Here is a 25,360-nt window from a genome sequence, read left to right on the forward strand (position 1 = left end):
ATGGTTATTTAGCTAGCTAAACCTCTCACTTGCATGACAGTCGCATCATATTCCATTATATTTACAACGATGCGTGAAAAAAACCCAGATACAATAGGTAAAAATGTCAAAAATACAGCAGTTAACATTGGGTTATATATAATCTTAATCACTAAAAAAAAACACACAAAAATGTAACCATGATTTTTACAGAAAATAATTAATCGGCTGATAGTAAAAAAAGTATTATATTTAACAAAAATCATCACTTTATAATAGTGAAAGGTTTAAGACAAGTGTTTGAAATGAATATGTCAAAAAGAATCATGGTATGTTTTGAATCAGAGATCAGTTGAAAAAACCCACATGTTTTGTTTTTTGTCTCTTGCTTTTAGATTTTTCGTTAGAGCAGTGGAAAAAAGAAAGAAATACAAAAGTTTATTTAGATCTTCCTGAGTACTACATTTCTGAATTGTTGGAACAGCTAGGACTGAAGAATTATTTAATGGAAAAACAGTGCAGAAGACATGATGAACTTAAAGGATGGAAATCAGGTGAATCCTATCAAAATATGTTATGATTGAAAAATTCCCATTAGGTCTGTATGGTGTAACAATGCTCAAGCATAACGTATCAACTAAGGGACAGAGGATATGTTACTGCTGAGAAAAGGGAGATTGATAATTCGGATATTGAAATCGACCCGTTTGTCATAGATGTTAGTGTAAAATTGAGAATGGAAATGGGGAATGTGTCAAAGAGACAACAAACCGTCCATAGAGCAGACATCCATCTATATCAATATTGAGGAAAATATCAAGGTCTGACGCAGACCTTCTTGTATCAGTAGTATCTTTAATTTCAAGTTTACAAGGATATATGAGATGTCAGTACTGACTGAAATATGAGTTGTTCAGTAATGCAACGTCAACAATTTATCTGAAAGTAAACTTTAGGAATTTGCAAGGTGCTTTGTTGTCTATTAGAAGGCTCTAAATGAATTCTGTTTTATACGAGTACAAAAACAAGTCGGTCAATAAGAGTGTACAATTAGTACGCATGGGAAAACCGACTGTCTGTTGAAATAGCAATCCTCCAAACTCAAAAAATATATTGTCTATCAAAAAGTCGAGATTTATGATATAATCATCTTCAGTAATTTTCTAACAGTGTGGTTCTTCACATATTAATAACCCACAAAAAGAAATGTCTATATACGATTCCCATTTAAAAAAAAATGAATCCGTATCATTAGATGGTGAAGTCGATATTTCAATTGATCATTGGGAAAAGTAGTATTAAACGTAGAAAAATCAAAAGTTGAAACATTGCTACAAAATTGCACTTCTTATTCCCGTTCCTTAAATAAACTTAGCATAGATACCAGGACTGAATTTAGTATATACGCCAGACGCACGTTTCGTCTACAAAAGACTTATCAGTGAAGCTCGAATCCAAAAAAGTTCAAAAGGCCAAATAAAGTACTAAGTTGAAGAGCATTGAGGACTGAAATTCCTAAATACAGCTAAGGTAATCTATGCCCGATGTAGAAAAGCCTTAGTATTTCCAAAAAATCAAACATTTGTAAACAGTAAATTTATAAATATAACCATATCAATGACAATTCATGTCAGCACAAAAAGTGCTGACTACTGGGCTTGTGATACCCTCGGGGAAATGAATCTCCACCAGCAGTGGCATCGACCCAGTGATTGTAAATAAACTCATCATATATACCAGGACTTAATTTAGTATATACGCCAGACGGACGTTTCATCTACAAAAGACTCAACAGTGACGCTCGAATCCAAAAAGGTTCAAAAGGCCAAATAAAGTACGAAGTTGAAGAGCATTGAGGATCAAAATTTCTAAAAGTTTTGCCAAATACAGCTGAGGTAATCTATGCCTGAGGTAGAAAAGCCTTAGTATTTCAAAAAGTTCAAACATTTGTATAACACCAGAGTACGTAGAGATATTGAAATATTTGTATTGAAAACTATTATGATTGACTCTTTTTTATGTTTTGAAAGAGTGTTCATCAAGTGTAGACCTTCCTGATCTATCAAGATATCCAATAAGTTGTCAGCTACTGAACAACTGTACAGCTGTCACATGCTGCATAGATGAATCTATCATCAATAAAACGTTTCAAATTTCATTTGGATTGAACCAGAATGACCAGTTGTATTCTATCAGCATTGAAAAATTGAATGTCCAAATTCCTTTTCAATATACTTCATTTGGTAAGTGATCTAGTTCACATAGACGAACATATTTCAATATTTTACATACATGTATAGTATACGTAAATATAAATGATATTTGTTTACTATAGTAGTATGAATAATATCCAGTGGCAAATTTTATGTTCATTGAAGACAAAACAGATAAACAATAAATGAGCCGTACGGTGACCTATATTTATTAATTTCTGTGTCATTTGGTTTCTTGTTGAGAGTTGGTGATCATACAACATCTTCTTTTAGCTCACCTGGCCCAAATGGCCAAGTGAGCTCTTCTCATCACTTGACGTCCGTCGTCCGTCGTCGTCCGTCGGCGTTAACTTTACAAAAATCTTCTCCTCTGAAACTACTGGGCCAAATTTTACCAAACTTGGCCACAACTATTATTGGGGTATCTAGTTTGAAAAATGTGTCCGGTGACCCGGCCAACCAACCAAAATGGCCACCATGGCTTAAAATAGAACATAGGGGTTAAATGTAGATTTTGGCTTATAACTCTGAAACCAAAGCATTAAGAGCAAATCTGACAAAGGGTAAAAAAACTGTTTATAAAGTCAATATCTATCTGCTCTAAAATTGTCAGATGAATCGTACACCGGTTTTTGGGTTGCTGCCTCTTAATTGGTAATTTTAATGAAATTTTGTTGTTTTTGGTTATTATCTTGAATACTATTATAGATAGAGATAAAATGTAAACAGCAATAATGTTCAGCAAAGTAAGATCTACAAATAAGTTAAACATGACAAAAATGGTCAGTTGACCCCTTATAGGTATAGAACCACTAATTCAGGCCCGATCGGAAAGAACATACAAGAAAGTAGTACATATTTTAAACAAAATAGTTCCCACGCATAGCTGTATCTTTGTCAATAGTTGGAATATTTTGGTAGTTTTTGTATCACATGAAAGCTTGGGCACTTTGGATCACTGCAAAACCCTTGCTTGAATAATAAAGAAGTATATGAAATTTTAATAAGAGGGCTCATTTGGCCTGTTGTTCAGATCAGAAGTTCCTGATTATGGTATACAAATGTCCGTTGTCCGTCCGTCCGTCCGTCTGTCTGTCTGTCCGGCGTAAACATGTCGCACCGTAACTTGAGAACGACTTATCCAAATTTCATGAAACATAACATATTTGTTTCTTATGATGGTCAAATGATCTGTATACTTTTTGGTGAAAATAAGATTAAAACTTTTTGAGTTACGGCACTTTGTAACTAAAACAGGGGTGTGTTTTTTTTTCACATGTCGCACCGTATCTCCAAAACGATTCTTGATTATGGCTTAAAACTTTACACATGTCTTTGTTATATTAATCTGAAGATCTGTATACTTGTTGGTGATGATTCAAAATTTCATTTTTGAGTTATTGAGTATTTTGTAAAAAAGGGGGAGGGTTTTTTTACATGTTGTGCCATATCTCAAAAACAATTTATAATTATTGCTTAAAGCTTTACACACTTCTTTGTTATATTAATCTAAAGATCTGTATACTTTTTGGTGATGATTCAAAACTTTATTTTGGATTTATTGAGTATTTTGTTAAACAGGGGAGGGTTTTTTTACATGTCGCGCCGTATCTCAAAAATAATTTATGATTATTGCTTAAAACTTTACACACTTCTTTATTATATTAATCTAAAGATCTGTATACTCTTTGGTTTTGATTCAACATTTTATTTTAGTGATATTTAGTTTTTTGTAAAAAAAAAAAAAAAACAGGGTTGGGGGTTTCACATGTCCCGCCGTGTCTCAAAAACAATATATGGTTATTGCTTAAAACTTTCTCTGAAACTATTTATGATTATTGCATAAAACTTCCACACAAGACGTCTGGCGTATCATGCGCTCATGGCGCAGCTGTTTATTTGTACTATCAAACTCCGGGTAACCAGTACGCTCTAATATGCAGTTCAAGGTATGTTGATTCTTTCAGCACAAGTCAGGATAAGGTACAGTTTTGACATGAAATAACTGCCACTTTATTTGAACTTAAGACAAAGTAGCCATAAATGCTTGAAATTGCAGAATTTAATATAGAAACAAATGGGGCTATGAATTGGTGGTTTTATACATTTAAGGAGTTATTGCCCTTTATAGTCATTGTTCACCAATTTTTATAAATTTTTGTAATCTTTTACAAAAATCTTCTCCTCTGCAACTACAGGGCTAAATTTAACCAAACTTGGCCACAATCATCATTGGAGTATCTAGTTTAAAAATGTGTGCGGTGACCCAGCCAACCAACCAAGATAGCCCCCATGGCTAAAAATAGAGCATAGGGGTAAAATGTAGATTTTGGCTTAGAACTCAGAAACAAAAGCATTTAGAGCAATCTGACAGAGTTACATGTAGATGTTTATCAAGTCAATATTCATCTGCCCTGAAATTTTCAGATGATTTGGACAACCGGTTGTTGGGTTGCTGCCCCCAATTAGTAATTTTTAGAGAAATTTTGCGATTTTTGGGTATTATCTTGAATACCATTATAGATAGAGATAAACTGTAAACAGCAATAATGTTCAGCAAAGTAATATCTACAAATAGATTAGCATGACCAAAATGGTCAGTTAATCCCTTAAGGAGTTATTGCCCTTTAAAGTTAATTTTTAACTATTTTCATTAATTTAATAAATTTTTACAAAATAAGTTCATTATAGATAGGGATAGTTGCAAGTAGCAAGAACGTTCAGTAAAGTAAGAACTTCAAACACATCACCATCACCAAAACACAATTTTGTCATAAATCCATCTGTGTCCTTTGTTTGATATGAACATAGACCAAGATGAGCGACACAGGCTCGTAAAAGCCTCTAGTTTATAAATATCACTAAATGTTTCGACAAGAAAAACGTTGTCATCAGATTGACGGACACATTCTTCCTGTTTATCGTGTTTATTTACACTTTGAATGACAAGCGAGTATATGCTTCGCACAGCGATACATTTGTTCATGCATTTTTGATAGCTATATAGTTTATTCATGTAAATGCGTTTCACTTATAGTTGATAGTTGGATCAAATACCGATATTTATTCTTTAGGAAAATAAATTAAATATATACAGTACACCGGTCAGTATGTATTCTAAAATGCTATTATTAACGGAGAGTGCTTTCATAGGCTCCATGTATGCGTTGTCGAATTCAATTTAGTTGAATAAAATACTGTTTAAACAAAGTTCTAAAACACAAGGCGTGTTTTTACAACAACAAAAATTCCAATTTTATTCTTTAAATTGTTACCGAATCATTGTAACCATATGTTCATGTTAAAATCAAACTACATTCTTGTGCGGAAAGAGATGTCTTCCACAGGTTGTAAAATATTGAAATTGAATATATAGAAATATATATATAACAGCACAGATTATACATGTTTTGTTACGATCATATCTTGTGATTATAAACATTTCAAGCCTGACATCAAAATCGACGTCAGAAATAAATCTAGTCAGATAATGTATTTGGTGTTGCAAGTTCACATTGTGAACTGAGAAAAGTTGGACGACCGAAACCAAGACCCCTCGGTCATAAACTTTACCCAGTATCCTTAGTACAAATGGTGTGCTCGAAATACCGAATTCGTTTATTTCTGTTGTCCGAGAACGCTAATAATGCTTGCACGTTTGATGACTGCAAGGTCAGGTCTTGGTTTTTTAGCTTTGTCATGTAATTCCTTTTTTCCCTTACAGGTAATGACTATCAGTTTTTATTATATGGTGTTCTGCGATTAAGGTAAAAGCTTATTACCAATTTACAAAGTTGTTATAGTATTTTACAACCGAGAGACAAGAGATTCAATTGAGTTCCAAATGGTGTCCCCTAAACTGATCGCCACTATATAAATAATAAAGAAAGAAATATCGAATTCTTACATACAATTGATCAATCGGTCTTAGAGTTATCTGATATAACATCTGCTGCCAAAACAAGACACAATGTATGTTTATCCAGTGTACATCATAATGTAAAGCCTGGTATTTATGGTTTTTGGTTTAATATTAACTTCAATTTGATTTTTTTTTAAATATCAATAAATAAAAAATGAACACAAGATGTCCAACATGTAGAGAATATTCTCACATCATTAGTTAACTATTGATTGATTTCTAGATTTCATCTGTCATTGATAATCTTAGTAGGAGTGAAACAGTCATTACATTATATTCTATGACCCTTGTCAACACATTGTTGCCACTGTCAACAACATCTGGTAACCACTGAATGTTGGACGCTACAGAATATATGCTTTTGTGTACTTTTTATATAACTGATAGACAAAAACACGGAAACCTTAGATTGTCAAATTCATTCTAATATACTTTTTTTTTGATAGACGGTACACATATGTTAATGTTTTGACCAATCCGTTTTGGATTTTGTTTTTAAATTATAAGGTTTTCATACTTGGAGGAATTGTTACATGAAAGATTTGATCCACGAAATTTCAAAAACAAAAGGTAAATGTACATAAGATAGAAAGATTGCAAACAGAAAAAAATTAAAATCGGAATTTCGATTTTTCTTTTTGTTTTATATTTTATATGTAATATTCTGACTTAATTCTTAATATTTTCCCAAGGTATAACATTGTCGACTTAGCAAGTTTTAACAAGTACCTTGTATCCCTTGAAGTCTCTATGTGCTGGGAAAGTTACAAAAACTGTGATTTGCAGGTGATGATACTGGACAATGCAGTATTACCAAAAGGCATACAAAACAAAAATGTGGGTTTTGCCAGAAAAGGTATAAAATGTGAATTATTCTCATCAATTTTCATTAAACATATCTGTAAATGCTAGTATTTCACGCAATTAAAATTTTCCAGATAAATACTTATGATTTTAATTCTCTTATAATATAATTTTATACTTGAATTTGATTAATTAGTAAATATATTTCCCTAGCACTGTATTTTTTCATGAGGATTTTGTCGATTACAGTAGCTAAAGGTGAGAGTATATATTTTCAGATTTCTCTTTGACATCTTGGAGAATCAGCAACCATGTTGATGCACACAACCTAAATGAATTTGATAGATCACTTTTGTATAGTGACCTAGATATTGGATGGTATTTTTCTATGAAATGTGGAAACGAGGCCAAATTATCTTCTGAGACCAATAGCTCAGGTAAGTGCATACTTAATGTAATGTTATAAAAAAAACCTAAAAAATGCTAAAATTTCTTAATAATTTTGTTTTAAATAAACATTCAGTAATCCGATATTACTGATTTCTGTGTTTTGTTCTTCTGACAAAATGAACAACTATCAAAAAACCTTTTTTCAAATATTACGAAAAAAATGTAATAGTAGTTTAGGGGCATACCGCCATCTTGAATTGTACAACAGTAAATAATCGATCTAGTTCTTTGACAAAATCTGCAAATTTGGAGACGGATGTGCAATTTATTTAGTTAACCCTGTTTATTTTATGAAGAAAACTTAGTTATTCATTGCATTATCGAAATTTTTTAACAAATACCAAATATTTGTGCTTTGAGAATTAATTTCAAATATTCCATTTAAGGGGAGATAACTCTTTTAGCACAACATTTGTATTGGACATACAGGGAAATTTTCATTTTTTACTTGTAGCAAGAAAGCAATTTCGGCAGCACCATTTGTTATTTTTATTTTCTTTAAATATATTATAAAACCTATCTTCTCATATTTTATTTCAAAAAGCTGTCTCATAGATTTAGTTATATGTATAAACATGTGGTTTTTTCATGAACAATCTCAGCAAATTTTGACAATTTTGAACGACTCGTACCTTGAAAAATAGCACTGTAGCCCATATTTTGTTCCCTTTTACTATTTTAAAGTATAATAAAATCTTCATTTTGGCAAAGTACATGTATTAGAAAATTCTGTCATTTTTTTTCTAACAACTTAACAATTCTTTGTCTCTTGATTTCCAATTTTTTTGATAACCCACATCAAAGAAATGATTTTATGACATTGAACCAAGGTCTCTATATATTCACAATATCTTTTATCATCTCTAGGTTGCACAGACAAGTTACTAGCAGAACACTGTCGGTTTGCAAATACCTGTACGGAGATTCGGTGCTGTATACCAGTACCAGTGCTACAAAGATCATTCTATTTTAGTCTAAATCTGGACGTTTGTAACTATAATTTAACAGTCTACATAGAAAACCTGGTGTATCATCAGATGTTGTATGAATATGAATGGGGTACAGAGGACAGTTTCTGGTTAAAAGGTGTATTCAGAATAAGGTAAAACATGTATGGGTATTGTCAATCAGTTAGTTTTGGTATTTAAAAACAGTTTTTTGATCGATTTCAAGTTTGTTTTTCTATTCATTAGATATAGGAAGATGTGGTGTGAGTGCCAATGAGACAACTCTCCATCCAAAAAGCAATTTAAAAAGTAAACCATTATAGGTCAATGTACGCGGGAAAACCAACGGTCTTATCTATATAAAAAAACGAGAAACGAGAAACACGTATAAATTACATAAACAAACGACAACTACTGTACATCAGATTCCTGACTTAGGACAGGTGCAATCATTTGCAGCGGGATTAAACGTTTTAATGGTACCAAACCTGCTCTCTTTTTCTGAAACAATAGCATAACATCACAACATAGACAAAAATACGATAAAATATCAATTGACATGCTTAACTCAATCAAAAAACGTAAATTAATACATTATGAACGAATAAATTTGATTGTCTTTTTGCCCATGACTGTGTCAGTCTTTTTTTTAATTTTATCCGGATTTTCGACGAAAATATCGGTTATTGATTTGGGGATGAATGGTGGTCTGTCGGTGGGTGTGGCCGTGCGTGCGGCAGCGAAATGTTGTCCGTGCATTTATTAATGAACTGTTCTACCAAAGCTTTTAAAATTGAAATATTTTGTTACTGACAACAAAATGAATGTCAAGTGGAAGACGATTTTGACTTTTTCTGTTCGGGAGTTATGGTTTTTGAATGATAGGAAAAATGGCGCTTTCAGTGCTGTCCGTTCATTTACTTATGAACAGTTCAACTGAAACTTTTTAAATTTAAATAATTTGTTACAGAAGACAAAACGGAGGTCAAGTTAAATTATGGCGATTTTCGCTTTTCCTGTTCAGGAGTTATGGATCTTGAAAGATTGAAAAATGGTGTCTCCAGTCATGTCGTTGTATTTACTCATTCAACCGAAGCTTTTCAAATTCTAAAATGTTGCAACTGAAGACAAAACGAAGGTCAAGTTGGATGAAGACGAATTTCACTTTTACCGTTCATGAGTAACGGTTCTTGAAATAAAAAAAAATGTCGTGTCTGTGAATTTACTCATGAACTGTTCACCAATTCTTGACAGCCTAGTGTTAGACAAATGGACTCTGATTACCAATAATAATTGAGTTGTATATTGAAATTTAAAAATTGGTATTTTGTATGCAATACTCTACTACTTAAACTTGCATTTTTGTTTGGTAATGCGCTCATATGTAATTTAATTTTAGACAATCGTACAAATATGATATTGGAACTAATAAGTCGAAATCAATCTAACAATTCAACTGCAAAACAAACAACAGACAACCGACCAAAGGACAGGCAACAGTCCACACACAAAACAACTCTTAAATCAATAGCTGCCTTGTGAGAAGCAAGCCGTTATTAAGAAAATAATGATAGAAATTGAAGGTTCGAAAAGACGCTATTGGAATGTTGCTACAGAAATTGTCAGGTCAAGATCATATTGTCGTAATTAGTTTGTCCTCAACCTCAAATTATAAACAATTTAGGAATCCAGCGTGCTTGAGTTATTTCAGTATATGAGTACTTCTTTTCCCACAATATTCAATATTCATTTCATTTATATCAAAAGTATTTTTCTATATCTATAAAACTATAATTTCACGCAAAATTATTTCGTGGTACATGAATGTGAAACAAAGTGCTTGCATATTTCTTTTTTTTTTGCAATAGATGTATTCCACCAACGATAGTATGCAAAGGTACTTAAAAGATTATCGATAAAAGGCTAACGTTTTACTTGAATCCTAAAAAAAGAGCACTTTGCATTCATAAACATTGCTTGGTAACGTGTTTATGTTCATAATTTTTCAAATTTGTATTTGTTTGTTATTATTTATTCAGGTTCCAGATAAATAACCTTAAGCTTGCCAAGAAAGTACGGTTTACAATGCATATCGATATTTGTCTTGATGGACACTATAACTGTTCAATATCATATCTAATAATGAATCAAACTGATCTTCCTAAAGCTGTCTGTGATTGGAAGCAACCATACTCCATGTCTGGTTAGTTTAAATTAATTTATTTGTGTAAACCTTCTTTTTTTTTAATTCAGACTCGGAAAGAACTTATTGTTTTGTATGATATGTGTGACTGTTATCTTTGGCTAATGGCAACAGTGAGACAACTGATTTTCCAAATTCGCAGCCAATTCATGTAAACTGGTACTTATAAATGTGTGTTTGGTCTTCCGGGGACACAGTTAAATTATTGTTTTTGCATTTCGTAAGTCACGTATTTTCGTTATCTATTTATATGATATGCATAAAACAGAATGAGCCAGAATGAAAATACATGTAAAATAGATGTTGGTCATGGAATGCACAGGTAAGATAATTTTGATTTGCATCTTTTATTATCCACAACAACGCTCTAGAAGACAGTGTAATTGTTGCATAATACATGACCTATGATTTCACTAGTCTAAGAGATGAATAAAGTTAATGTAGGTTGAATTCGACATTTTGGCTTCTTCTCGAAACGGCTTGGTTATATTCATTTGTCAAAAAATGAAAATGAAGTTTTTTATCTGTTTTTGTTGCCATTTTGTTATAAACGTCCGATTTTGGCATATATATTTTTATATATGCAAAATAGGCATATCTAAGTCCCACGATTTGTTTATGCATATGTGATATACTAACATTCTTTCTACATGTTCTAAGGAAGTTTTACTTTAGAAAATTCCTGTACCAAGTCAAGAATATGACAGTTGTTATATCCATTCGTTTGAAGTGATTGAGGTTTTTGATTTTACCATTTCATTAAGGACTTTCCGTTTTGAATTTTCCTCAAAGTTCAGTATTTTTTGTTACTTCATCTTTTATCTTGTGATATTTGTGATTCTGAGCTGTAGTTAAACTATTCACTTATTAACACTGTATGTAGAAAAGACGTAGATTATTCCAGAACAAGTGCACAAAATGTCTTGCATTTATTATCCTGGTCGAGTGGCTTCTTTGATACAAATCAGCTTCTTAAAATAAATCTGAACTCCATCAAAAGATTTAATAAGAATGAAAATAAAATATCGAGGGTATACAAATTTCGGAAAAGAAATAAACAGTTATTTTTTATTACAAATTTTATTTATTACCTGTATTAGTTGTCACTTTATCATATGTTAAAAAATATATTCAAAAAAATCATTTTGTCTTGGCCCCAGATGACTTTAAAATGTATGTATCATTGAAAAAGCTCCAAACTATCTCCCTTTGGTGCAAAAATGCATTAGTTTGGCTTTAAAATTGAAATATCTTTTTTTACCCATCGGTGACCTATATTTTTTTATTATTATTTCCAAATAAGCTGTACTTAAACTAAACTTTTGTAAAATTTGAGCGATTTCTGTAATTTAGTTCTTTTTTATTTCGATATTACCTTTTTCTCTCCTATTAGTTCAACAGAAAAAAAGTAGCTTTACAAAAATGTATGCTTCTTTTGAAGGCAGATTGCGAGCGTTAATGAACGGTGACCCCATCTTTTTGTTTTATTTTTCTATCAAGTATAAGATAAAGCTTATTTGTAGAAAAATATAGCGAAATCCTATATTAAAATTAAATTTTAATTTATAAGCCGCGAGCCACCTCAGATCATATTTATTTATAAATGTAGCTGTGTCATTATCATACACTACCTTTATTTTCAGTAGGATGAAAGTTAGTTCGAATAAATGACTGTTGTCACTGAAATTACATGAAAGTGTTTAAACCTTGGATCAGGTCATACTGTATCATAAAAGAAGGACGAAAGATACCAAAGGGACAGTCAAACTCATAAATCGAAAATAAACTGACAACGCCATGGCCAAAAATGAAAAAGATAAACAGACAAACAATAGTACACATGACACAATATAGAAAACTAAAAATTAAACAACACGAACCCAACCAAAAACTAGGGGTGATCTCAGGTGCTCCGGATGGGTAAGCAAATCCTGCTCCACATGGGGCACCCGTCGTGTTGCTTATGTGATAACAAATCCAGTAAATAGTATAATTCGGTAGGTCACATTCATGAAAGGGAAGGGAATTGCAGTTACGACGTAAGGAACATATCCGATATCATTTGTGAAACGGTTATTCCATAACGGTCACCTCGTGGTTGCGTCCGTAAAATTTACGAAGGGATGATTTCAATTTCACCATTTGGAACTCTTGGTTTAATAGCTTCCTTGTGAGCAGCAACCCTCTATCAAGAAAATCATGATAGAAGATGCAAGCACGGGAATATCGTATCAATTGGGATATATATACCCCGTATACAGGTGCTGCTGGTATGTTGCAGCTTAGAAATGGAAAGTTCACAATTGGAAAGCTGAAATCACCTCTTTTGTCGTAAAGTTTTGTTTTCAACCGACCCTCATTGTAAATTTCTAGATGTAAGTCAAGATATGAGGCCTACTTAACTGTATCTGTAGTATCCTTTATCTCTAGTTCGATGGGATAGATGCGTTCCACATAGTCACCAAATTTTGAATTATTTAGTGAAAGAACATCATCTATATAGCGGAAAGTAGAGTTAAAGGATATCGATAACTTCTTATTTTTCTTCCTAAGAAGTTCCTGCATGAAGTCAGCATCATAATAATAAAGAAACAAGTCGCCAAGTAGAGGGGCACAATTTTTTCCCATTGAAATGCCGACAGTCTGTTGAAAAACACGTCCTCCGAACGTAACAAATATGTTGTCAATCAAGAAATCAAGCATCTTGATAATATCAGTTTCAGAGAATTTTTTGTTTGAATCAGAGTGATCCTTTACAAAGTAGAATTTATCCCTCCCTAAGACAAGATACTTGTATCTACGTTGGCCATTCTTTTTTATGAAGCAAAGCAATACCAAGTCTTTTAATTTGTCCTTTAGTTTGGAATGTGGAATACTTGTGTAAAGAGTAGAAAATTCAAATGTCTTAATACTATTACAAGATGAAAGAGAGTTAGATTGTATGTACTCTAAAAGATCTTTGGAGTTTTTTCACGCCACATCTAGAATAGGCAGTTTCACAATAACTTTGAAGCCCGTCTTTGATTGCTGATAAGATAGATGTTAATAATTGGAAAGAGGTTTCTTGGAGCACTTGGAAGACCCAGCAATATACCGTTCTTTGTAAGGAAACTTATGTAGTTTAGGTATCCAATACAGTGATGGAAGATCCAGTTCTTCATCTTTGGTTGAAATTCCAAAGGAACATAGAACAGACCTATGATTATCCAGGATTTCCTCTTTGGTAAGTGTCGTGAGGGTATATGTTGAGTTTCCAAGTGAATTGTCAATACCTAATTCGTTTATTAAGCAGTTAATGTAATAAGTTTTACACACAAAAACGATGTTGTTTGGGACTTAATCTGCGGGGACACCAACATATTTGTTATGGAGGTAGGATAAGTGTTTTGCAACATTTTGGTCTTTAAAGATTGACGTAGCATGGACATTGATAGACCCTTTCAGTTTTTTAATTCTGATTTGTATCAACGACCTCACTGCCTTAATCCATTCGGAAAGAGTGTTTACGTTTTCCTTCTCGAGCTTAGCCCATTGCCTGGCATAATCCTCGACTGAATTCATCAAAATTTTAAAGTTGTATTTCCAATTGATGGATTTAGGCTCACGAAATTTCGATAACACATTTGGTAGAGAAGTGTTGTTAACAATGTTGATGTCACCGGTAATAACGTGGCCAGCCGGATTATATGTGAATTGGGAACTAGCACATGTGCAATCTGCAGGTTTATACTTGAAGTCGTCAATATTGAGATCCTGCAAAACGTGTTTGTAATTGAAAATTTTAGTTGCAATAGGTTTGGTATAGGTACTGGTCTTTGAAATAAGGAGGTATTTTCGATTGAACTAATTTATGATAAAGGATATTGCCTAAGTTGACGCCATCGAGACCTTTGTTGACAAAGGAAAGATTAAGGAAAGATCTTTGTTTTTCTTTTTCATCTTTTTCAATGCGGACTGGCTTGAAAATTCTGTGACTTGCAATATCCGAAATTATAGCCTCAAATTTGTTTTGGTTTGAATGAGGGTTTGAAACAGTGGATTCCAACCATAAATTGAACAGAGAATGAAATTTTGAAAGGGGTAATGAATAAAGTTTCGTGGGAATGTGATGAATACCTAACGGCTTTAGTATAAATGTCAGCAAGTCATTAATAGAGACATCATGCAGAGAAGGTGATGTATAATGACGATGACCATGACTGCGTCTACGTCGAGGAGTCGAGTTAAAAATATTCATCACATTCACCGAGTTACACGAAGGACAAGATAGAATACCTATACCATCAATTTTGTCATTGCAACCATAAGGTGTCGCAGTTCCTAATTGTCTAATCCAGTAGTCCTCTTTTTGTCTACGGAGAGTCGTTGAAAGATTAGGATTGTTAGAGCTATGGTATATCTTTTCGATAATGCAAACTGTCACAGAAACGATGGAATGATCGGGCTGATTGACATGCTGGTATAGAATGTCGTTAGCATTGAGGTTAATGTCTGATCTATGATCTATGATCTATGACCGCACATACGTTTGTTTAGCCTTCCTTTCGTTTCACCGACGTATACCAATTCGCAAAGGTTGCACTCTAATCCGTAGACGACATTTATCGATTTACAATTCAGATCACCGTAACTTCTGGTAAAGTATGACTTCTTGATCAAATTGCTAGTGAATTAAGCATCTGTAATTAAAATTTCAGTTTTGGAACCTTTGGTCTCACATTTCGAAATGCGACAGTGTTGTACTGTGTCATCAAAATCCAAAGGAGAACTGAACATGGATGTATATGTGTAATATTTCTATTGTCAATAGGACGATGATCTGAATGAGTCTTGTTTGAGATATTTGTCATGTCTGGTGATGAGGGGACACTTGCCGTATCAGACGACATCGTGTCCATGGTGACGTCTGTTTCGGACCTTTTTATATTGGGCGACGTCCGAGCCAGTTTCCTGTTTGATCTTCGTAAATTCATGCAATTGTAGTTTTGCTACTGGGCGGATGATGTCCTTGGGGACCCTTGCATCAGGTCATACTGTATCCTAAAGATGTTCAATGCAAGAGTCGTTTTGCATCAATCGTTCTAGTATCATTACATCTTTGCATAACAAAGAGCCAAATAAAACTAACTGTATATAGCTCATGTATGCATTTTTCTTTGTTACGGCCTAACAGATATAGAATTATTTTCAGTCTTTCAAGATAGTTTTATACTCATGTTATATGATATTTATAATTTTCTTACCATTTTAAGTTCATTAAAGATACTTCGAAAACATTCTTAGCTTGTGAATAAAATACATTAATGTAAAAAACCCTTTATTTAAAAAATCTCTTTTTTTTAGCAAGAAATCCTATTTATTTAGTTAATTGTAGCAAACATTTAAGCCATGGCGTTGTCAGTTTATTTTCGATTTATTAGTTTGTCTGTCCCTCTGGTATCTGTCGTTCCTCTCTTATGTATATATTTTGTTCAGTTTCTGAAACTAAAGTCTACATTAAATATATAAGCATCAAGATTGGTATTTTTGCAATTGTTGAAATTCTTTGGCCTAAATTTTGAAATATGGAACAGTTGATTTCGTACCAAAAAGTAGTCCTCAAAGTTCCAATCTCTGATTGTTATTGTCTATAAATATACATAGCAGTCCTCATTGTAGAAGTCTACACACATTTCAAATTTATTTCGTTAAGCACAATTAAATGTAGTTCAAACGGGAACGATATTGAAAACATATTTGATCTCGAATATTAAAAAATAATAAGTAAAGTTTAAAAGGGTCCATTATGTGTATGCTGTCCATCTGAATTATAGAAGCTTTAGACATGAAAGTGTTCATATGTTCATATTTTTTTTATTTAGAACTGGTAGACTTTTCTGTAATTATAAAATACTTTGTCCCCAAAGCATCAGAAGAATTACACTACCCTGTAAAAATCTTATAAAGTTGAGACATTTTAATATGTATTTATATATATTTTTTTTAAACCACTACAAATACATTTATACTTTTCTTTCTTAAATAATGCTTACTTTATTTTTTTTTGCTCTTTATTTGCAGATTTCGGAATGGACAATTGGAAGCAACTGACAGAGAAAGTAATTGATGATTCTCTAACTGATTTTAAAGTTTCTAAATTACTCGAAGACAGTTATGTTGGATATTACTTACAGAGTAGTGAATGTAAAATACCACCAACTTTGTATAAATGGAATAATGGTATGCAAGAACATTAGTACTGTGTCATTTTGATTTTGATTAGAGAGAGTGAACTTCTAAATAATACTCACTCCTTCCAACAAAAATGGCAATGACACTTCTCACTATCAATTTAAACAGAGATTTCACTTCTCCCATTGATACGTACAAAAAGAGGGTAAATGATTGCCAATAGTCCTTTCGAATATGATCAACATAGTCTTTTGTTGGGTGTAATTCGTTTATTTATGACAACTGATAGTCAAACCATCATTGAATTGGCGGTAATTCCCTTCGTAGCGCTTTTGAGCTTTGATTTTAACATACTTTCATCTTTGTTTCATTTTCCACAAGTAATTAACTAACCAGAATAAATATTTAATCTTCAAATATTTGATAAAATATCTCAATGGTGACTCTCTGTTATATTTTTTCTTCATTTTTTTCCAGCTTGTCCACATTACCTACAGCTAGGAGTTCTGAATGGTCCAATATTTTGTCAGATCAGCTCAGAATGTCAATCACTAAAATGTTGTGTTCATGATGATATAACACATCATAACTATCAGATGATTTTAGATATCAGTCCGTGTGATCGACATCTTGAACTTGGAATAGAGAGATACATATTTGAGCACTCACTATTGGATTTCAAGTATGGTAAGATTGATAAAACAATTTGTAAAGAGCGATGCAATAAAAATTGTCCTGAAAAGGGAGCAAGTGGCAAAATACATTTCGTCAGATCTTAAATATCTGAAAATATCAATCTCATGAAACAGGGGAGGTTCAATGTATCAGAAATTGAATTAAGGTATTAGTCCCACTATTATTAAAACAAAAGGCATACTTTTAACTGTTTAATAAATGAAACACAATATTTCACTGTATGCACTTAAGTATGTACAGTATGTATACAAAATCATGCGTAAAAAAGTTTGATACCTGTTTTTAAAATGCATCTTTCTATTGATGTATCCTAGAAACTTTATATCTCTTATGTGATCAGCTTGATGATTAATGTTCCCCTTTCTTATTCTTCAATTGGTTCTGTATTATTTTAAAAAAATTATTTAAAAAAAATAATTCACCTGTAAATGCATTCTAATGCATTCTGATGCATTTATTTTTTTGTTGTTGATGCTTTTACAATATTCTTTTGTTGAACTTAATTGTTTATATATATATATATATATATATATGTCTAAGACGAGTTGTATATATATATATATATATATATATATATACAACTCGTCTAAACATCAACCCAACAATGTTAGATCTGTAAATTTGCTTTCGCAAATTTTTGGTTCTTCCCTCGCCGGGATTCGAACCCATGCTTCTGTGATATCGTGACACCAAATCGCTTGCACTGCAGCCGTCCCGCTAGACCACACGACCACCTGGGCTCTCAAAAAAGAGCTTTCGCTGTCCGTGTGTTACCTTTCTTCGTCAGTTTTAATCTAGCGGCGTACTACAGTACATGATATATAAGGCATGAAGATGTAAGAACTTAAAATTATAAAACCTATATATGGAAGAACCTAAAAATTTGTCTTTACCTTAAATCGGTGATTTTCTCTTAGAAATCCGGCATATCACTGCCAATACTTATTGACTGCAAAAAAATAGCCAGTATTGCTGAATATAACGTTTTACATCAATCGAACAGGTTAGTATTCCAAAGAAAACAGCCCTATAATTATTCAAGATGTCCTTTTTAGTAAGTGTCGTAGGGGTATTTGTTGAGTTTCCAAGTGAATTGTCAATACCTAGTTTATCTATCAAGCAGTCTATGTAATGTGATTTACTCACAAAACGATGTTGTTTGGGCTTTATCTAAACAACTTATTTGTCATACATTCGCTTTTTTACAGGTGAACTTTATGCTGTTCACTTAGGAGGAATTTTTAGAATCAGGTACTAGTTAAATTTAATTATTAGTTTAATGAGAAAACTATTGTGTTTTTTTTTCTTCTATTATCAAAAGTTCCCTACATATATTGTGGAAATAACTAACAAAAAAGATATATTTCGCCATAGATATTATTAATAACAATCACCAACGGATGTCAAACAAGCACCATGCAATCAATAATTTAATTTGAAATTACTATAATCAACAGTCTTAAGAATATAAAAAAATCTGTTCTATTCATTTTTCATTTATCAATTACATTGTAATATACATATTTCGAAAGCATTTATATATTTTGTCGACAAAACTCGACACAGATGTTTCATTCTAAAAGAACATCACTGGACTGGGAGTTTATTGTTGAAATCACTGTAGCTCTGAACAAGGTATAGTATAACATGTATAAAGTGACTTTTATCAAATGGGTCAAACTCTCTATTGAGCGTAATGACTGAAAGTTTGATATTTTTGCAAAACTGCCATGATTGTGATGTTACGATTTAGATCATACAATTTACCAGAGTTCTTATCTGGATAAGCAATCCCTACTGAATGTGATACGGAACCATGCGAAGTAGTTCAATAAGAATAAAAGAAAATGGTCAAATATTGATAATATTATTAAGAAATAGAGCTCAATGCAGATGTATTATGTACTGTACTATTGACTTAGTATTTGATGATTTGTAACAAGTATGGTTAACTATATATATTTAGGAGTTATAACAAAATTATTATTTGTACATCTTTATTTATAGATGATTTGAGAATGATATGAAAATGATAAAACATATATTACACAAAAAAAAGTATTTCAATTTAAGATGAATTACTTCTACATTTTTTTCCAGTTTGGTAATTGTTGATTTGGTTAAAACAGAAAGCTTCATTGTGAACATGAACATCAGTATTTGTTGGAGTAAAAATGAAGAATGTGATTTTAGTGTGAGGGTGTTCGAGGATATGGTATTACCAAAACCTAGGTGTAATATGGCTAGGAATTTCAAAATCAACGGTAAGAATATAAAAAAAAGCTTGTTTTACACAAATAAAGGCAACAGTAGTATACCGCTGTTCAAACTCATAAATCCATGGACAAAAAACAAACTCGGGGTAACAAACTAAAACTGAGGGAAACGCATTAAATATAAGAGGAGAACAACGACACAACACTACAATGTAACACACACAGAAACGGACCAAGCGTTTTCAAATTGTAAGAACCGAGAAAAAATCTTAAACCCTACTAGCCTTGAGAATCATGTTTAACAAGGTTCGAATTTTTTTCTGAATATTCTATTACGAAATCATTATCAACAACTTGGGATTTTATACAGCACACAAAAGTATGATTTTGTGTTAATCATAAAGCTGAAATAAATGAGGCAGTGAAAGAAAAAATATCATACGATAAATGACAAGCAGATCATGATTTATCTCTACTAGAATTTTCAGGAAAATTCGTATAACCGGTTTTCAAATTATCAATTAACCCCTTATATGACTTTTTGCCTTAGAAGGGTGATTCACTTTTTTTTTAGGTTTTTCTTTGATGGATTGGTTGAGTACAACAGGACTAAAGAATACCACGGTTCTACGAGACCAGGCATTGACAGATCTTAATGAAGTCTTGGGAGTAATCAAATACAATCAGGCAGATGAATGTAGTAAACATATGTTACCTTACAGCTCCTCTCAACCAAATGGATGGAATAATGGTAGGTATAAATATGATATATGACAACGCATCCTCCCGCCAACCCAACACTTAAACTAAATACAATAGAAAAAATAGAAAAAATGCTGATCTGTCCGCTGATGTTGCAGTCTTTTTGTTTTTCGAGAATGCAACTGGTTTGAAAATAAAACTGTTCTAAACTGGAGGTAAAAGCAACAAGTCTTTTTTACATGCACCTGCATTGTAAAATGAAAAGTCAAAACTAATCCCGAATAACCTTAGTGTGTTCAAGGAAGTCCATGAAAACTGACAAAGTGAAACCTTTTCAATAAACCGAACGAATGAAAACAACGGTCATATCAGGAATGTGATTCACATATTCTAGTCTGCTTTGTAAAACGATTATGTGAATCAATGTATGAAGTTAAATACTGATCATTTCTAATAAACGTATTTCTTTTTGGAAGTATGTCTTTAACAACATTAAAAACATTGTTGTGACGTCATTCGATTGGTGTAACCGTTCTTTATTTCAGTGATTGGACTATCGTTTACCTATAAGAAACCATTATGTTACCTTTAGCTGTCCAATATTATTAAGAGTAGCCCTCCTGTTTCTTAAAAAATATTGGACAGCTGAAGGTAATATAACTGATTCTTACAGGTAAATGATAGTCCAATCACTGAAAAAAACCCTGTCAATTCCGCCAATTGTTTTCATCACGTGAAAAGAAAAAAGTACAACCAAATAACAAGTGACAATTACAAAAAAAACTTTTTAATAAAGTTGCCTTCCAATACAATAATGTTGTCACTCGTCAAAACAGTTTCTTGAGAGAAAGATATCACTTTTAAATTGATTTTAACACTTCCAAAAGAATAATTATCATCCGTCTTTGGTTATCAAAATCGACCTCTTGCTCTTATTCTTCCTGACGTCATTTTCATCTACAAAAAACAATAAAGTAATGCTTCTGCTGCTGAGTTGTCACGTAATTCGATTTCGATTCGCATTAACTAATTCGAATTAGTTTAATTCACATTCGAAAACGTTTAATGTCTTAACGTCAATTCTCATTCGAATTGCAATACACGTCAAATTTGCTAAATACTGTCCAAACGACGTTAACTTTTAATTCGTTTTAATAAATAACATTTAAAAAATACATTATATATTTGAAACAAAATCGACTGCGGTGCACAAAATATAGTTCAACAGTTACGTGAACCTGTCTTCACATGTGTTTTTTTTTTCTTATTTTCTCATTCAACTACTCAGCTGCTTTTGCATAGGTACTATTTCTGTACTAAAAAAATGCAGTACTGGAAATTTACTTTTAATATTTTGTACTATTTCTTTACTTTAAAACTATTGTAATATTTAGGTACTTGTATTTTACAGTACTTGATTTGTACTAAATATTTTTGTACAGACATAATACAATATGCCATGTTTGAAAATCATAACTTTGAAAGATTTAAAATAGAAAAACTTTCAAAATGCTGAAAATGTAACGGTAGTAACCAAAAATCTGTAGTACCTAAATTTCAAGTACAAATAAAGTACTGTAAAATACAGGTACCTAAATATTACAATAGGTTTAGAGTAACAAAATAGTACTGAATATTAATAGTAGATTTCCAGTACTACAAATTTTTAGTACAGAAATAGTACCTATGCAAAAGTAGCTGTGTAGTAGGAAATGAAACCCGAGAAGAAACAAGCAACTAATAGGAGATGACTACATTTTGAAATATAATGTATATAAAACTTGCCATTATAAGCTGCTAAGACAATATCCTCTTTGTAACAGTTTTGATCCACACTTTAATCGAATATATCTGAAAACACATTTGATTTTAATCCAAAGTTTGAAACAGCACAATCACTAATAACTATACCAATTTCTTCATTTTTTGCATTCAAAATATACTTTCGACGTCTTTATCCATTTTGGAACACAAAACGCATGTAGTCGCCACCATGTAAAGGTATTTATTGGACATATTTAGAGTAGTCCTTTTGCACGCAAAAATCATGACACGCATAGATCTACCCTGAGTCTTAATCTTCTTCATGCAGCAATACATGTTGAGAATGTGTACCTTCGGCTGTACTTTCTTTTTTTCTTCTATTGTTTAAGTTGAGCTACTGTTTTAATATGGGCCAGCATGAAGGCTAAATTTTAATGTAAAGAAAGTTTATTCACAAAACAATTTTCACACTTGATGAAAATTAATCTTTTTTTCACCTTTTTGACGTGTTAAACAATGTTTAAGTAATATATAAGCCTCTAACAGTCCATTCTGTAAAATATTGAACAGTTTCCTGTCCAATATTTTACAGAATGGACTGTTATCGGCTTATATCCTTTACAGAATAACGCGTGGTACCAAATTACCATTGAAAGAATATTGATAGTATTGTTTTTTTTTACAGAGTGCCCTTCTATGCCGAATTCATTAAATCCACTTTCATCCTATATTGCGTGCTATATACCAGACCATTGCACGTCTGTTGATTGTTGTTTAGATGTGGAGTTGCTAGATAGATCATTTCATATATTTGTGGATATAGACTCTTGTTACTACAGACTAACTATCGGAGTAGAGAGAATGAGTTATACATTGAACTTGATTAATGATTATAAATGGGGTATGTTTGAAATGTCATTTTTTTCCTATCTTTTGTTTCCAAACTGCAAACAATAGTTTTGAAAATATCAAAGGAATATACTCGCATACAGTTAGCACAATTCTGTTTGTCTTTGAATATCAATATAAAAGCCTTCCCCCTAACTATTAGCTTCATTTCTATAGTTCAGAAAAAACTTTTATAACAGCACCATGATACTGTACTGTGTACAAAGAGCATATTGTTGTATCTCTTTTCTTTTGACAAGCTATTAATGGTTTTTGCATTTAATTTAGGTGATGTACTTACAATGTCACTTGAAGGAGTTATTACTATCAGGCAAGTACTTCGGTGCTTTATATTTACAGTTTATAGTAAAGTGAGATAATTATTGATGCTATTTTTCCAAGTATATAAAGACAAAGTGAGAAATCATGTTAGGCATTTTATAAAAATAAATCTGCAAAGAAAAAACGATTGGTTGAATGTTTGTGTTTAATAAAAAAAAAAAAAAAAAAGGTAAAATAACAATTTTTAGCATTTTATGGCAGTTTTTGTTTATAATGGAAGTTTGATTTAATTGAGAAAACAAATCTAGAAAATTAGGATCAGAATCAAATGCTCACAACCGCAGTGTTAACAGTAATAAATTAGGTTTTACCGTCATTGAAATTGATGATCTGCGTTTTGCAAAATATTAATCAAATGTGTTATACTCATAAACATTTAACCCAACACCACATGTACACACATTTTTAATTATGAATTATGTTATTATTTCAACTTTGCTTATTTCACAGTATTTCCATGCAAGATTTAACTGCTGAAAGATTAATACTAATGAATATGAACTTGACAGTTTGTCTAGAGTCGGAAGGACCTTGCGTCATGTCAACACATATTTTTAAGAATACACTGATGCCAAAGCCATTGTGTGATTTCTCAAGGGAGGTAAAGGCTGAAGGTATAAACCAATAATAGACAGTACATGAATCTCTATAGAAAGTTCTAGATTACTTATTTCGTTTATATCATTTTGAATATCAAAGTTGATAATTATTCAAAAAAGAACATCCTAAATGTGTTACAATATATATTCTGTCAGTGATACAAGATTTATGAATGAATTTAAGGACCTTGAATGCTTTGATTGATATGTATTGTGTTAAGAGTTATATTTACAATATTTACATTCCAACATTCTATTACACAAATTCATATCTGAGTCAGAACCTTGGAATGTCTTGACGAGTTTTACTGATTTTTGTACGAAGTCAGACATATAAAATGTATTTTACACTTGTTTCATTGATTGGTAGCTTTTTATTTGTCAACCTTTATGGAATTATCTATTTTGAATTTGCCTGGGTGATTTGTTTTTTGTAATACTTTTTAGCTCACCTGGCACGAGGGGCCAAGTGAGTTTTCTCATCACTTGGTGTCCGACGTCTGTGGTCGTTCGTCGTCGTCGTCATCACTACAAGGCCAATTTTAACTAAACTTGGCCACAATCATCATTGAGGTATCTAGTTTAAAAAATGAGTCCGGTGACCTTGCCAATTAACCAAGATGACTGCCATGACTAAAAATAAAACATAGGGGTAAAATGTATGTTTGGCTTATATCTGTGAAACCAAAGCATTTAGAGCAAATCTGACAAGGGGTATTATTGTTTATCAGGTCAAGATCAATCTGCCCTGCAATTTTCAGATGGATCGGACAACCCGTTGTTTGGGTTGCTGCCCCTGAATTGGTAATTTTAAGGACATTTTGCCTTTTTTGGTTATTATCTTGAATATTATAAAAGAAAGAGATAAACTGTAAACAGCAATAATGTTCAACAAAATAAGATCTATAAAAAAGTCAACCTGACCAAAATGGTCAATTGACCCCTTAACGAGTTTTTGCTCTTTATAGTAAATTTTTGTCAATTTTTCATAATTTTTGGTTATCTTTTACAAAGTCTTCTCTTCCAAACTACTATTTAACCAAACGTGCCCAAAATTATCATTAGGTATCTAAAAATGTGTCCGATGACCCCGCCTGCGAACCAAGATGTCCAACATGGCTAAAAATAGTACATATGGTAAAATGCAGTTTTTGGCTAAAATCTCCAAAATCAAAACACATAGAGCAAATTTGATGAGCATAAATTTGTTCGTTAGGTCAAGGTCTATCTGCCCTGAAATTTTCGGACCAATCAGGCAACCCGTTGTTGGTTTGCTGCCCCTGAATTGGTAATTTTAAGAAAATTTTGCAGCTCTTGGTTATTACACTGAAATGCAGTCAAGTTTAGCGATTGATAGTTCATTGATAACATTCTGGCGTATCACAAACAAACAACTTGTAACATCTCATTTCATTGGCCGAAAGATTCAAAAACAACAACAGTAGTAGTGTGCACGTGAATTGA

At 32.2% G+C, this 25,360-nt stretch overlaps 1 protein-coding gene across 1 annotated transcript in view; it reads left to right on the plus strand.

Moving 5' to 3' along the window:
* Positions 1–69: 69 nt before the first annotated feature.
* The window catches only part of LOC139483076 (uncharacterized), a 40,653-nt gene continuing 15,362 nt past the window's right edge, over positions 70–25,360 (plus strand). Inside the window, exons 1-15 of the mRNA XM_071267105.1 lie at positions 70–97; positions 375–533; positions 5,917–5,959; positions 6,807–6,970; positions 7,197–7,355; positions 8,236–8,470; positions 10,355–10,518; positions 16,579–16,737; positions 17,167–17,376; positions 18,594–18,636; positions 19,486–19,649; positions 20,176–20,352; positions 22,753–22,968; positions 23,244–23,286; positions 23,748–23,911. Of these exons, the coding sequence (XP_071123206.1) occupies positions 70–97; positions 375–533; positions 5,917–5,959; positions 6,807–6,970; positions 7,197–7,355; positions 8,236–8,470; positions 10,355–10,518; positions 16,579–16,737; positions 17,167–17,376; positions 18,594–18,636; positions 19,486–19,649; positions 20,176–20,352; positions 22,753–22,968; positions 23,244–23,286; positions 23,748–23,911 (2,128 nt within the window). The remainder of the gene's footprint in view (positions 98–374; positions 534–5,916; positions 5,960–6,806; positions 6,971–7,196; positions 7,356–8,235; positions 8,471–10,354; positions 10,519–16,578; positions 16,738–17,166; positions 17,377–18,593; positions 18,637–19,485; positions 19,650–20,175; positions 20,353–22,752; positions 22,969–23,243; positions 23,287–23,747; positions 23,912–25,360) is intronic.

Source organism: Mytilus edulis, chromosome 7 (genome assembly GCF_963676685.1).
Source record: "Mytilus edulis chromosome 7, xbMytEdul2.2, whole genome shotgun sequence".
Classification (NCBI taxonomy): Eukaryota; Metazoa; Mollusca; class Bivalvia; order Mytilida; family Mytilidae; genus Mytilus; species Mytilus edulis.